Here is a 15,277-nt window from a genome sequence, read left to right on the forward strand (position 1 = left end):
TAACTTAAACTCCCATTTAACATTTAGATAGTCTAAAATATTCAAATTGAGAGTCAACAGTTGGCAACAGTTATTAATATATTGACAAGAAACTTTTAGGAATTTTCATAACTTAATACCCATAGGTAGCTATTTTTCTTTTAGTTTGCATGAGTTCATTTCTAACTTGTAATTTTGTGTTTATATTGGGCTTTGTGAATGCCTGTTTATTTCCCTTCTTTGTTTATGCTACATAGGTTCAGTTTTATTAATTTGATGACCCATATGTATGGGCCTCTGAGCATGGTGTGTGTGTATTAAATAATTGTGAACTTCTTAGACAGAAACTGATCTTGAATAAAGATACTAGCATTCTTATAGCCAAATGTAGAATTTATCAAGTTTCTGGGAAAAAAAATCTGGTTTCTCCCTCATAAAATTAGACTCCACCAAACAATACTTCATTCCACAAATATATTTTATAGGCACCTGATTTTAAGTTGTCATTGATTTAAGTTTCTATTTTCATTAACACAGTAGTACTTTAGCAAGTTTTTATTATTATTTGGAATTTAACTACTGTATATGGAATGCTGAGAAGGAATTTTGTATAAAATCCCAGATCAAAACCTTTAAAACTGGGCTCAGAGAGGGAAAGTGGCTGTGAGCTTTGTAAGGGATCATAGAACCATTCTTCTGAATCAGCAAAATTATTATGTTCAGAGAGCGGTTTGTACTTTTATTTTCTCCATTTCACCCACAAATTTCATAAACAAATATTCCCACATGAATGCTAAGACCCAAAGATGTCTCAGCAAGGCAGCCTACATGTATTTCCTTGTTGCAGAGATACTCCGGAACAAGTGCAGAAAGCTGCCAAGACTGAGATGAAGCAGAAGGAAATGCCTAACGGTAAACACCATGAATACACAGGAAACAAGCAGGACATTACTTACACGGAGGTGAAGAGGACTAAGTCTTCACAGAAGCAAAGAATACCTAAAGCAAAGCAGAGCCCTGTAATGCTAAGTGAGGAGCAGTTAAACTATGCAGAACTGACATTCCAAAGAACACCTCAGCTCCTGCCCCCAAAACGGGTTGTCAGAGGAAGAAGACAAGGTACAGTGGTGTGTCCATTCTGCAACTGACAGATCTCTACACTAGGGTTTATAGTGCAGCTCTCAGTACCTGTAATGACCACTTTTAATTGACAATGTGACAATACATAGAATCAACTGGGAAACGTCTAGCTAAGGGACTGTCCATATCTGATTGGCCTGTGAGCACGTCTGTAGTGAATTGTCTTGATGCCCTCACTGATGTGGGAAAACTGCATGCAAGCGGGAGGCACCATTCCCAGGTTGGGGCTCTGGATTGTGTAATAGCAGAAGAGGCTAGGCAAGCACCAAGCATGAGTGTGTCCACGTCTCTCTGCTCTTGACTGTGCATGCGACCAGCTGCTTCAAGCTCCTGCGCTGATGGAACTTCCGTGAACTATAACTCTGAATTGTAAAGTGAACAGACCCCTTTCACATCTAATGTAACATATTTCAGGGTATTTTATCACAGCAACAGAATGAAAAGGAAACATAACCATGCTAAATTAGTCATGATGCATTAATTATATACCTTTGTAATCCCTCCTGCTACAGTAGAATAAATTTTCTTTAAATCTGTTCCTTTCAAGCATCACTGCAGCAGGTTACAACACTTTAAAAACATAATTGAGTGCTACTTTTAAAAATTCCAATCATCCTGAGTCAGCTAACCCAGACCCAGAATGACAAACATGGTATGTTCTTGCTTAAAAGAGGATATTACTTTATAAAGTAAATGCTAACAATGCTACAATCCACAGATCCAGAGAGGCTTAGTAACAAGGAGGGCTCAAGGGGGCTTTTCAGATCTCCCTGGGAAGGGGACATAGAAGAAATTTCATAGGTGGACTGAGGGCGGGTGGGGATGGGAACATGAGTGACCAGACTGGGGGGGCAGGCTGAGTGGAGTGAGGATTGAAAGAAATGACTATAAATGGGGGGCATTTTGGGTCAGGTAGAAACCTGGAACAAGGAAATCTCCCAGGAATCTACAAGGATGGATGACCCAAGCTAAAACTCCTAGCAATAGCAGATATGTAGCCTAAGTTGACCATCTCCTGTAGCCAAATTGGTGACTACTCCAATTATCATCAGACAAACTTCACCCAGCAACTGATAGAAACAGAAACTGCGACCCACAGTCAAACATTAGGCAGAGCTTGGGGCATACTGCTGAAGAGAGGGAAAAAATGAAAGGAGTCACAGGGGTCAAGTGCATCACAAGAAAACCAACAGAATCAACTGACCTCGGATTGTAGGAGCTCACAGAATCTGAACAGACTCCCAGGGAGCCTGCATGGGACTGAATAGGTCCTCTGCACATATAGGACAGTTGTGTAGCTTGGTCTTCTTGTGGAATTCCTCACAATGGGAGCAGGGGCTGTCTGTCTTTTTCTAGCTTTTGGAACCCTATTCCTCATACTGTGTCACCTTGCCCTGCCCTTAACACAAGGAGAGGTACTTAGTCATATTGCAACTTCATATGCCATGATTTGTTGATACCTATATGAATCCTGCCCTTTTCTGAACAGAAAAGGAGGTCTGAATGGGGGAGGCAGAGCAGGAGATTGGAGGAGGGACTGAGAGGAAACGGGGGAGGAGAAACTGTGATGAAGATGTAAAATAAATTAATAGATTTAAAATTTAAAAATTCATTTTATTTCTCCCTTCCCGCATTTTTATAATACAAGGCTCTATTCTGTATCCCGGATAGGCTTGAACACAAAGCATCCCTCCTGCTTTAGGCTCCGGAAAGGGTATAAATACAGGTGTGAGCAAACATGATTGGCTTCATTCCTTGCTCCTGTGAAAATAGATACTGATGTCACCTTTAACCAGTGCAGTCTAATTCCATCCCATTGAGTCTGCTCTGGAAAAATAGCCACCAGACTGAAAGAAGTGTCATATGTTAGTGTCACAGGAATAACAGATTATAGAGAAATATTTTTATAATATTTTGGAGGTAAATTTAGAATGTTATATTTAACCAGATAACAGAAGTGAAATTATGAAGTGAAATGTAATTTAAAAAAAATAACCTTCTGTCTTTTCTTTCTTTCTTTATAGATGTGTGAGGGTGTAGAGATAGACAGACAGACAGACAGACAGATAGATAAAGACAGAGGGGATGAGGAGCTTTTTCTCTGCTACCACCTTGTTTTGAAATTTGAAGCAGGCTCTTTTTTTAGCTTCTGGTTCCTACCCCAACCTGGCTGGCCTGTGAGCATCCAATTGCCTATTCTTCTGTCTCCATCCGCTGGGCTAACAGAGACAGAAGCAAATGAACACTACAAGCCTTTTCCCATGGGCACCAACGATGGAGCTCATGTTACCAGGCTTGCACTGAAAGTGCTTTTCTTTGTTTAAGTGATTAGTCATCATTAACTGTTCCCTCATTTAGAAAGACATTCATCACAGATGATTTGCCCAATAAAAGCCAGATGAAACATGGTATATGAGTGTCTCGTGGTACTTAAGGAGAAGATGTTCTCAAAGAAACTGGAGTTAAGGGACTAATGACCCCAAAGATCAGAGGAGAATGACCACCAATCCAAATCATCATGACCAAATTAATTAATTTACATGGGCTGCCTCCCCCTAAGATAGGGTTCGAGAGGTCTACATTGGATGTGAGGAAAACAAGTTGTTAGTATTTTTTATAGGAGTAGGGGCTTCCCAACTGGTAGATTTGGCAGGCAAAGTAGGTGGGGTCACAGGAACAGAGCATATGCATACATGTTAGTCCCTTGCTTGCAGGATGGACATAACAAGGGAGTCATAAGAACAGGTAGTCATAAGATAGATCATATAACCTGTTGAAACAAAGATAGGGTTGCAAGATGGTTATAAACAAAATTTTGAAACCAAAATATGAATGCCAATCATGAAAAAGGCAGTACTGACCCTTTATAGGTGGAGCATAGCCCAATCTTTGAGAAACAGGGTTAGTCATAAACAGGAACGAACCTAGTTTGTCTTTACTATAAATGGCTTTTAATCCTAAAATGGAGGCAGGCTGGTTCTTCACTATCTTCCTGAAAGTTAGAAACTCATTCATTGTCACTGCTTCTCTTTCTTTTCAGGCCCCAAAACAACAGTGTGGAGAATGGTAACAGGCATCCTTGGAGCCTTGTGTGTGGTGCTGATGACAACCATTGGAATCTTACTTCCAAAATGTAAGCAATTATGGGATTAATTCATTGTTGCGGCAGCAATATGAGAGATTGACTCCCTTTGGAGACTATATTTCACAGCATCCAAGTGAACATATCCTAAACACTAATGTTTACTGCCTCAAATTTTATCCTAGTATTTTCTAGACAAGAAGAACAAAGCAGAAAATGCTTGCTTCATGATCGCCTGTGTCCTAAGGAGGATAGTAAGTATTAACTCTAAAGATGTTGATAAGTATTAGCTCTGTAGGGTTCACTTCCAGGGCTTTTCATTACTGGGCCAAATGATCTTCTTATTTCCACAAATGTTGATCAATCAGGAGAGGCAGATGCAGTGTTGTTCATTCAGCCTCTTACTAAGGAAGAACTCACATGGCTTAAAACTAAGAAAGGAGAAGCTGAAAAACAAAATCCACAAAGGCTACAAGTATATGTGGTATTTTAAAAATTCTTATTAGAAGAAACATGAAATTTAAATATGTTGAACACTAAATATCAACTGCTCATGTTTCTGTTGCTTGAAGATAAAAATCAATGAAATAGAAAGTTATCCTAGGAAATATATACCAATGCATGTTTATTCCTAGTACAAAGACTGATGATCCTGTAGAGAAAGCCGTCCTGGTACACATTCTCATGAATTCTCCAATTATACTTATTAACAAGGAAAAAGAAAACCACCTCCTCAAATGAATGGATCCAAAAATTTCTAAGCATTTTATCATAATATCTCAGTAAGCACTCAAAACAGCTGTCACCAAGTTGATGGTTGACAAGTATGTTGGCTATACTTGATTGTCAACTTGACTACATTTGGGATTAACTAAAATACAAAGAGCTAGGTATGTGTTTAGTCTAATAGAGTTTTCTTAATTAAATCATTTGAAATGGGAAGAAATAACTTTACTCCAGATATGGCACAACTTTTGGTGTCAGCACTTACAAAGGGCATGAAAGGAGGAAACTTTTGCTTTTGTCTTGCCCTCTTGCTGGAAAGTCCATCCCTTCACTGACAATAGAGCCTACTACTTCTGTATTCCTATGCATACCGAAGATCAGCTGAGTTATCCAGCCTTGTAGACTGTTTTACTGGATTCTTAGAATTTCTGTTGGAAGGCAGTTAGTCAGAAAGAAAAATGGACCATAGCCTGTAAGTCATTCTAGTAAATTATCCATATAAACATAGTTATTCTATCTGTTCTGCTCCTCTAGAGAACCCTAAGACAGAAGTGGTACAAGATAGTGGTATAATACTATGATAGGCCTGATCATGTTTCTGGTTAGGAGAATGTGGACTTTGGGAATTTGGATTAGGAAAGCAGCTGAATGCCTTAAGCAAGGCTTAATGGGACATACTAGTCAGAATATGGGCAGTGGTGCTGAGTGAACAGTGGAGGCCAAGTAACAAGAAGTCTCAGAGGGGAAGAATATTAGTAAGTGGGCTAGGGACCATTCTTATGGTATTTGTGCAAAGAATGTGGCTGCTTTCTGCCCTTTCTGCTGGGGTCTAAATTGAAGAGTTTTAGATTAATGGCACTGGCAAAGGTTAATATTGACAGTGCCTTGTGGTTATTAGTAATCCCTCTTATGCAAACTACAATGAAAAACTAGCAGGTCAGTAAGCAATACCTCTCCATTACATCTGTATCAGCTCCTGCCTCCAGGTACTTGCCCTGCTTGAGTTCCTGTCCTGACTTTCTTTCATAGGGAAAAGTGATGTGAAAGTCTAAGCCAAATAAACCCTTTTCTTTCCATGTTGTTGTGGTCTGAGTATTTCATCACAGCGATAGTAATTATGATTAAGACAAGGTATTGTTTCATCATGCCATGGGATATAAATCAACAATAAATAAATTGCTTCTACAAAGTGAATATGCTGAAAACCTTACTGAATGGAACAAATGAGGTGATGAAGATCAGCCCCTGCAAAACTTCTATGTATGTATTGTTTAGGAAGGCAACAGAAATAGGCAGTGTTGAACCATGTTTGCCTAAGGTGTTGAGGAGGCCTTAGGCAGCTTATACTCAGAAGAATGTGAGCGCCTGGAAGCAAGAGACAGTTCCAACTCCAACTTGGAAACAGCTACAAAAGTTTGCTAAACTCTTCAAAAACAGCTGTTAAAAGTAACATACAATGAAATAATTTAAAATAATGAGCTCTTTCTTTTCCTTATCATTTGTTCTTGCTCCTGAGAAGTTTCAACTATTCCTACCTATAAGTTTTCCTCAACACTTTTATGTTTCCACATCCTGTGTTCTCCCCACCATTTGTTAAGCCTTTCATTTTAGATAGTTTGAGGTCTTTTCTTGTCATGATCAGCATGGACACAATGGATGTGGCTTATCATTCTCCTCTTCCACTTTGTCTCGTTGGACCATGGTGACATAATGACCATTCTCCTGAAAGTCTTTGGTCTTCAGCTCAAATCAGGAGCCACTGCACTTACCCACTATAGATTTCTGATGCCCTTTTACTGTGTTATTTACCTTGCATGAGTATTTTCCTCTTCTGTATTCTCATAGTTGATCCTCATTACAAAATACAGTAACCTTCTTTCCCAAATACTGTACCAAAAGTTATTGTGTTCTTGATGTCTATTGTTGTATGCTACACAGGCAACTGTTTTGTTGTGAGCAATATCCTCATCCCATGACCATCAGCTACCATGGGTTACTTTCTAGTAAATGCACCATCTAGAAAGTAGAAGGGTTTTTTTTTTGTTTGATGGAATACAGAGATTATTTTTGTTTGATGGAATATATACCTGTATGTTGCTGTTCTAGAACACAGTTCTTCAGAGCACAGCAGTTATCAGAGGACACTTAGGTAGCCATGCTGTAACCTTTTTGTACCCTTAAGGCTTGTACTTCACTTCTCCAGCACCCTGAGGTCTTACACTGGCTGGATCTCAGCACCCCAAAGAATCAAACTCTTTTTCTTAAAGGTTTAGGCAATGACAGGGTAGAGGGGATAGGAATATGGACAAAAACATCTCTGAGCATGTACTCCATGCTTTGGTTATGTCTCAGGCCTGAAGCTTGTCCTCTACAGCATTTTATATCTCTGTCTTCTCCAAATGTTCCAAATACTGAATAATCCTGTTTGTCAGATTCTACATTTAAGTGGATTTTTTTATTTGAATGTCCTTTTTACTTACATATTTTATTTTTTGAGAATTCCATACCTGAGCTCTGTATTTACATCATTTTCACTCATCCGTTTCCCTCCATCAGCTTATCAATGCCCCCAAGGTTCCTCAATTTCACTTTTCTTCTTTAATTATTACTGCTACATGTATATATACAAGCTACTGGGTCTATTTAGTGCTATTCCTATGTATATGAGTTTAAAGCTGATCGTTTGAGTTTGAATGAGTTCAGGAGGTTCATCCTTGGTGAAGGCTGATTCTTTCAGCAGCCATTTATTACCTATAGTGTTTCATGTGGAGGTGGAGCCTTATGCAATTTCACTCATCCACACTGACATGTTAATTGGTGTTGTCATTATGTGGGTCTTGTGTAGATGGCCATAATTCCGAGATTTTATGGGCATGGGTACAGCTTCTATGGTATGGCTAATAGACAGTACCTTATACCAGATGTCCTGATTGTCTGGCTCTTACAATCTTTATGGCTCCTCTTCTGAAAATTTCCCTGGGCCTTAGGTTACAATGTAGACATATCAGTTGGGGTTGGGCACCTCACAATCAATTGTTCTCTGCATTTTGATCAGTTGTGGAACTCTGTAACAATCTCCATCTACTGAAAGAAGAAACGTATTTGATGAGGAGCGAGAGCTATGCTAATCTGTGGGTGGCAGGATAAGCATTTAGAATACAGCTCGAACATGGCAGGAGCAGGTTCTCCTCTCAGGTCTATAACCACTCCAGGCAAAGGTAGCTGGCTAGCTTATGGGCGTGAATTCCCTCCCATTGAGTTGGTCTCAAAGTCACCAACTGTTAGGCAGTTCCATGCTGCTTTCCTTCTCAGTTTTCCACATTCTTCTCCCTTTATTCTCTTCTTTTTGTTTTTCCTGTTACTTCTTATTCCTTTGCTATGATTCCTTTGCATAGGGAACCTGGACATTAATAGACAGAAGCCAATCTTCCCTAGCCAAAGAGAGCAGAGGATGCTGGGAGGAGCTGGGAGCCAGACCTGCTACTGACCTAACCCTAGCTCAGGTATATCTGTATTTTCAAATGAAACTCAGCCTCTCTGGTCTCAGTTGTTTTGAAAATGACAAAATATAAAGTTATTCTTGGACTCACTCTTTGAAGTAATTGAGCCTAAGGCAATGAGAACCTTAAAAGAAAAAAAAAAAAAACTTCAGTGTGGAGAGACAAGCTTCCAAGTCAGTGGAGGGAAGCAAGGACAGACAGAGGTACTGGTTCAGTTTTGTCAACTTGAAACAAGCACAGATAGACCTGGAAAGAGGGAATCCCAACTGAGGAACTGCCTCCTTTAGATTGGCCTGTGGGCCTGTCTGTGAGGCGTTTTTTTAATTGCTAAATGGTGTGGGTGGGACCAGTGTCTCTAAAGTGGCACTTTCCTTAGGTAGATGAGCCAGGATGCTTAGCTGCCTGTGTGTCTGGAAGCAAGCTGGCAAGGAATTTCCTCCATGGTCTCAGCTTCAGCTCCTGCCTCCAAGGTCCTGACTTGAGCTTCTGCCCTGGCTTCCTTGATAATGACCTGCCATCTATAAGCCAAATAAACTCTTTGTCCCCCAAGCTGCTTTTGGTTGGTAATTAAGTTTCTTGAGGTCTTTATATATTTTGGAAATCAGCCTTCTGTCAGATGTGGATTTGGTGAAGATCTTTTCTCATTCTTTTGGGTGCCATTTTTGTTCTATTGATAGTGTCTTTTGCCTTACAGAAACTTTTCCCATTTCATGAAGTTATATTTATTAATTTACAGTCTTACATCATATGCTATTCCTGATCTACTCAGGGATTTTTCTCCTGTGCCAAGGTGTGTAGTGGTCTTGCCAGTGAACCTATAATGGTAGCCACACCCCTTTGGGCATTGATTCAGACAGACAGAAGCAGAAAGAGGGAAGTTTGAGGCATGGCTTCTTTTCGTGAGGTCTTTATCTTGGGTCAGCCAATCTGACAGGAAGAGCAGAAAAGTGCTCCGGTGGTTCTTTATATTTATCTGTTTAATTGTTCACCAAAAACACCTGTTTATCATTTATCTTTGGTCTAGTGAAATCATTACACTCATGCCTTCAAAGGTGTTTGAGTTAGGTCAGCACCATTTGTTGAAGATGATTTCTTGTTTTCAAGTGTATATTTATCACTTCTTTATCAAAAATCAGGTGTTCATAGATATGTGGATTTATGTCTGGGTCTTTGACTTGGTTCCACTGATCAACCTGTCTGTTTTTGTGTTGATACCATGTGCTTTTTATTATTGTTGCTCTGTAGTAGAGTTGAATCAAGGTTGGTGATACCTCTAGAATATTTTTTTGTACAGGACTGTTTTAGCTATTCTGGGTTTTTGCTTTTTCCATAAGTTTAGTATTGTTACTTCAGATCTGTAGAGAATTGTGTTGGAATTTTGATGGGAATTGCATTGAATCGCCAGATTGCTTTTTTGCTTGTTTGTTTGTTTTTGTTTTTCGAAACAGGGTTTCTCTGTGGCTTTCGAGGCTGTCAGCTCTTGTAGACCAGACTGGTCTCAAACTCACAGAGATCTGCCTTTTATCCTGTCTTTACTGCTTGAGATTATCACTTCCATTTCTTATGATCTATTGTTGGTGCTTGCATCTGTAGTTCTTATTCAGTGACCCAGATTTTTCATTTCCAGAATTCCCTCTACTTGTGGTTTTGTTTTTCTTTTTGTTGCTTTTATTTTCTTTTTTGAGTCTTGAACAGTTTCCTCTACTTGCTTTTTTATTTTTCATGGCTTTCTTGATATTCTTTTAAAAATTTATTTATTTTTCTCAATTTTTAAATTCTTTCCTGATTTTTAAAGGGATTTTTTTATTTCATTTCTGATTTTTTTAAATTTATTTATTAGTTCTAGTTAGGGAACAAGCTTGTTTCACATGTAAGTCCCTTCTCCCTCTCCCTCCCCTCACCCCCATCCCTCCTCCCCCACCCCCAGCCTACCCCCACCCCATCCACCCACCACTCCCCAGGCAGGGTAGGGCCCTCAACGGGGGCTCTGCAAAGTCCACCAAATCTTCCTGTGCTGGTCCTGGGCCCTTCCCCATGTGTCCAGGGCCAGAGTGTAACCCTTCACGTGGGATGGGCTCTCAAAGTCCCTTCTTGCACCAGGGAAAAATACTAATCCACCACCAGAGGCTCCCTGGAGTGCAGAGGCCTCCTTATTGACATCCATGTTCAGGGGTCTGGATCAGTCTTGTACTGGCCTCCCCGACAGCATCTGGGGTCGATGTGGTCTCCCTTGTTCAGGCCAACTGTTCCTGTGGGTTTCTCCAACCTGGTACAGACCCCTTCAATCTTCATTCCTCCCTCTCTTCAACTAAATTCCCAATTTCAGCTCAGTGTATATCTGTGGATGTCTGTCTCTGCCTTCCATCAGCCACTGGATGAGGGCTCTAGGATGGCATAAAGAGAAGTCATCAATCTCATTTTAGGGGAAGGGCTTTTAGGTTATCCTCTCCACCATTGCCTGGATTGTCAGATCGTGTCATCCTTGTAGGTCTCTGGAGATCTCCCTGGTTCCAGATCTCTTCTCGGACCTATAGTGGCTCCCTCTGATATGGTATCTCTCATCCTGCTCTCTCTCCTCTATTCTTCCCCCAACTCAATATTTCTGCCCCTACATTTCCTCTCCTCTACTCCTCTTCTCTTGCTCTTATTGTAGCAGCTCCCTCCCCCCCTACCCTCATGCTCCCAATTAGTTCAGGAGTTCATGCCACTTCCATGCCTAGGGACCATTTATCCCTTACAGTCCTTCATGTTTCCTAGTTTCTTTGGTGAAGAGGATTATAGGCTGGTAATCCTTTGCTCTATGTCTAAAATTCATATATGAGTGAGTACATACCATGTTTGTCTTTTTGTGACTGGGTTACCTCACTCAGGATGGTTTCTTCTAGTTCCATCCATTTGCCTGCGAATTTCAAGATTCCATTGCTTTTTTCTGCTGCGTAGTACTCCATTGTATAAATGTACCACATTTTCTCAATGTATTCTTCAGTTGAGGGGCATCTAGCTTGCTTCCAGTTTCTGGCTATTACAAACAATGCTGCTATGAACATGGTTGAACATATGTTCTTGTTGTATGAACATGCACTATTTGGGTATATACCCAAGAGAGGAATGGCTGGATCTTGAGGTAGACTGATTCCCATTTTTCTGAGCAACCGCCATACTGATTTCCAGAGTGGTCTTACAAGTTCACACTCCCACCAGCAATGGAGGAGTGTTCCTTTTTCCCCACATCCTCTCCACCATAGATTGTCATTGGTATTTTTGATTTTAGCCGTTCTGACAGGTATGAGGTGGTACCTCAGAGTTGTTTTGAGTTGCATTTCTCTGATGGCCTCCAGAGTTGTGGACATTGAATTCGTTTCTGATTTAAGGACCAAAATCATCTTTATAAAGTTGATTTTAAGGTCATTTTCTAGTGTTTCAGCTGCATCAGAATGTTCAAGTCTTGCTGTCATAGGATGCTGGGCTCTTGTGTTACCATATTGCCTTTTCTGTTGTGGATTGTGTTCTTACACTGGCATTTAGTCATCTTGGTTTGGAATGATTATAGGTCTAGGGGTTGATTCCTGAGTTTGTCTATGATGGATGGGTGTTTTGTTCCTTGGTGTCTGTTTCCCTCTGGTCTTCTGGATAGGCGTTCTAGTGACTAGCAAGTCTTTAGGTCCAGTTGGGTGTCTCCACCTGGGTTTTTGCAGCCCACAAGATCTCTGGAAATTGGGGTACCAATGTTGCCTCTGAGGTTCCAAGGACCTGTGTGGCCTCTGAGGTTCTGGGTTCATGTCTGGTCTCAGGGATTCCAGTATGGTGTTGCCTCCCATGAATCATAAGTTTTCTGCTGCAGTTGTGGGCTGTAATATGGAGCTCAGGAGAGAGGTGCACTTGGGGGCTGTTGGGCCAGCTTTATGGAGTGTTAACTGGCTATGGGCAGTAATTTGCCTTGAGTCCATAGAACTTGCCTGACCTCAGGTAAAGCAGAAGTCTTCTGCTGAAGTTGTGGCCAGAATATGGAGCTCACAATATGGGCTGTGACACAGGCTGTAAGGAGTGTTAGTGGGTGGTGGGTGATGCCTGGTGTCTTACCTGGAAGCTTTATCAGCTTTTATATACTTTCCTTCACATATATTACCTATAAAGTATTTTTTAGTAGGAACAATGATATTTCAATTAATTAACACAATAAAAAATAATTTATGTTTCATAAATACATGCTGCAAATACAAATAACCATATGACATGAGAGAGAAAATTTTTCTTATTTTTCTGAGGAGATATGTAACTAACTGAACTTTGGATGACTATAAATGCTGCAGGAATAATAAATGAAAAGTACATATCTTAAATACTAAGAATACCAGTTTAAACCTACCAATGTGTTTTAATTTTGTATATTCAGAGTTGTTCTTCATAAAAGCAACTGCAGATTGAGAACCATTTAATTTACTGCTTTTCCTAATCACATAATTATATGTCACTTAACATTTATGTATTTATATATCATCGTGTCAAAAATGATATTGAAACTTGTTTTCCTTGCAGGAATCAATTTACATTGAATTTTAAGTAAAAATTTAAAACAAAAACTTGTCATCATTGTTTTCTGATAAGGATTGTGTAAATATTACTCATCCTTTTTTAACAGAGTTTAGGACTGGGCTGGGGCTTTGATCAAGCTGCAGCACCACCAAAGATATTAATGAAATTTTACTCTCTATATAGTATTCTTGAGTCTAACGAAAGCCTGGTAGTTGTATTAATAATGGCTATGCTAATGCCGCTCACCCATTTCACACATGTGCATTTCCTAGACAGCACCTGTGATCTTTGTTCACAAGACTGGATTGCTTTTGGAAACAATTTCTATCATGTTTTTCGTGTACTCAAAACCTGGGGAGATAGTCAGTCTTTTTGTAAGGAACTGAAGTCTCAACTGGTGAAGATAGACTCCAAAGCAGAGCTGGTAGGTCACACACTCCTGCTTTCCTGTTTCTTTGTAACTGTTTGCACTGGGGGCATTGGTCATGAAGACCATGGTCTAGCAAACTGAATGTTCTGGAAGGCGTGTGACAGCTGCTTATGACTTACTACTTACTGTCCCTAGTGAGAAAATAGGGATGATTCTGAAGCATTTCAGTGTTTAATGCTACAAGCAAACCAAAGGAGTAAATGAGCTTCCACTGGCATATTCTAAATGGCTTACTGTGCAAGCCCTTGGGAGACTCACAGCTGCTATTTAGTAAAGAAGGAGCAGAGAACCCAGCTTATTAACTCATCCCTATAACCGCAGCACTTGAGTAGCTGACACAGGAGGACCACCAGAGTTTGAGGTCATTTGGTTTATACAGTGAGTTTCCAGGCTACCTTGGATTAGGAGGTGAAACCCTGTCTCAATTTTTTAAATATTCATAAATTAAACAAAATTCAACAAGAAAAGAAAAAGTACTAGAATTTTAGACTTAGTTTGGGTTGTAATTTTCTGTACTCAACAGGAAAACTTGCTATTCTTTGACATTCATGGATGGATTCTTCTCAGAACAGATGAAACTGATGGGTCCTGGTTGTGGGAAAATGGCACTGAAATAGAGCAAATTCTGTAAGTATAATATTTGGATGAAGTGGGCTTTGCTGAGGGTAGTGAGATTGTTACACACGTGTGTCCTGTCTGTGTGTGGCACAGAGGGGCATTCAGAAGACAGGAAGGAGCACTCTGTGAGAAGTAACAGAGGAAACATGTTCTCCCCAAGTAATCTCACCTTTGGAACATTTGTGTTTTATTCTGCTCACTCCATAGAGACATTTATACATCGTTTTAGGAAGTTTGTAACTCTAAAGCTTTGTACCAATTCTATGTTATTTGAATCAGAATCCTGCTTTCTTAGACACTGTAGGATTGGCTTGTGCTTGGTGTTTTCATTTGAGCTCACTGTTTTGCATCCCCATGACTCTCTGTTTTTTCTCTTTGGCCTATGCTTGCTTTAGATGATTCTAACTTTGAAATAAAAAAAAAATGTTATCTGCAGGGACCACTTCTTGATTTCTGATTTTGTAATTGTTTTTATACAGAATTCATGATTCAGGGAAGAAGAATCATAGTTGTCCTTATCTCAGTGGAAATCGATTTTATCCTGGTGACTGCTCATGTAAGAAAGCATACACCTGTGAGTTTAATATATCATGACACCTATTTCACTAGCACAGTTTTTATTAGACCATAAATAATAAAATATGTCTGGTACTTGTTGGTAATCTATGATTTTTACACTTGAGTTTAGCTAAAAGTCTAATAAGTGATGACTTTCAAATTTTGAACATTTTTTTTTACCGAACTGAGAAAATGTTGATTATTTTTTTTACTTTATTATTTTTATCATTTTTATTAGTTCAAATTAGAAACAAGCCTGCTTCATATGTCAATCCCTGCTACCTCTCCCTCCCTTCCTCCACTGTCCCCAACAACCCCCCCACCCCATTCTCCCTCTTCTCCCCAGGGAGGGTAAGGCCCTCCATGGGGGATCCCCTATGTCTGTCAAATCATCCTGGGCAGGGCCTAGGCCCTCCCCTATTTGTCCAGACTGAGAGAGCATCCCTCCATGTGGGATGGGCTCCCAAAGTCCTTTTGTATGCCAGGGATAAATACTGATCTACTGCCAGAGGCCCCATAGAGTGCTGAGGCCTCCTCACTGACATCCACATTCAGGAGTCTGGATCAGCCCCATGCTGGACTCCCAGCCATCAGTCTGGGGTCCATGTGCTCCCCTTGTTCAGGAGAGCTGTGTTAGTGGGTTTCACCAGCCCGGTCTTGACCTCTTTGCTCATCACTCCTCCCTCTCTGCAACTGGGTTCCAAAGTGCAG

General features: G+C 40.2%; 1 protein-coding gene across 1 annotated transcript; it reads left to right on the forward strand.

Moving 5' to 3' along the window:
- The first annotated feature begins 881 nt into the window (after positions 1–881).
- On the forward strand, positions 882–14,602 carry LOC100774504 (killer cell lectin-like receptor subfamily I member 1). The gene is made up of 6 exons (XM_035448730.1): positions 882–1,098; positions 4,160–4,252; positions 4,387–4,455; positions 13,233–13,384; positions 13,914–14,017; positions 14,488–14,602. The coding sequence occupies exons 1-6, from the start codon at positions 882–884 to the stop codon at positions 14,600–14,602; spliced, it is 750 nt and encodes a 249-aa protein (XP_035304621.1).
- The last annotated feature ends 675 nt before the right edge of the window (positions 14,603–15,277 follow it).

The sequence above is a fragment of the Cricetulus griseus genome, chromosome 8 (assembly GCF_003668045.3).
Source record: "Cricetulus griseus strain 17A/GY chromosome 8, alternate assembly CriGri-PICRH-1.0, whole genome shotgun sequence".
NCBI lineage: Eukaryota > Metazoa > Chordata > Mammalia > Rodentia > Cricetidae > Cricetulus > Cricetulus griseus.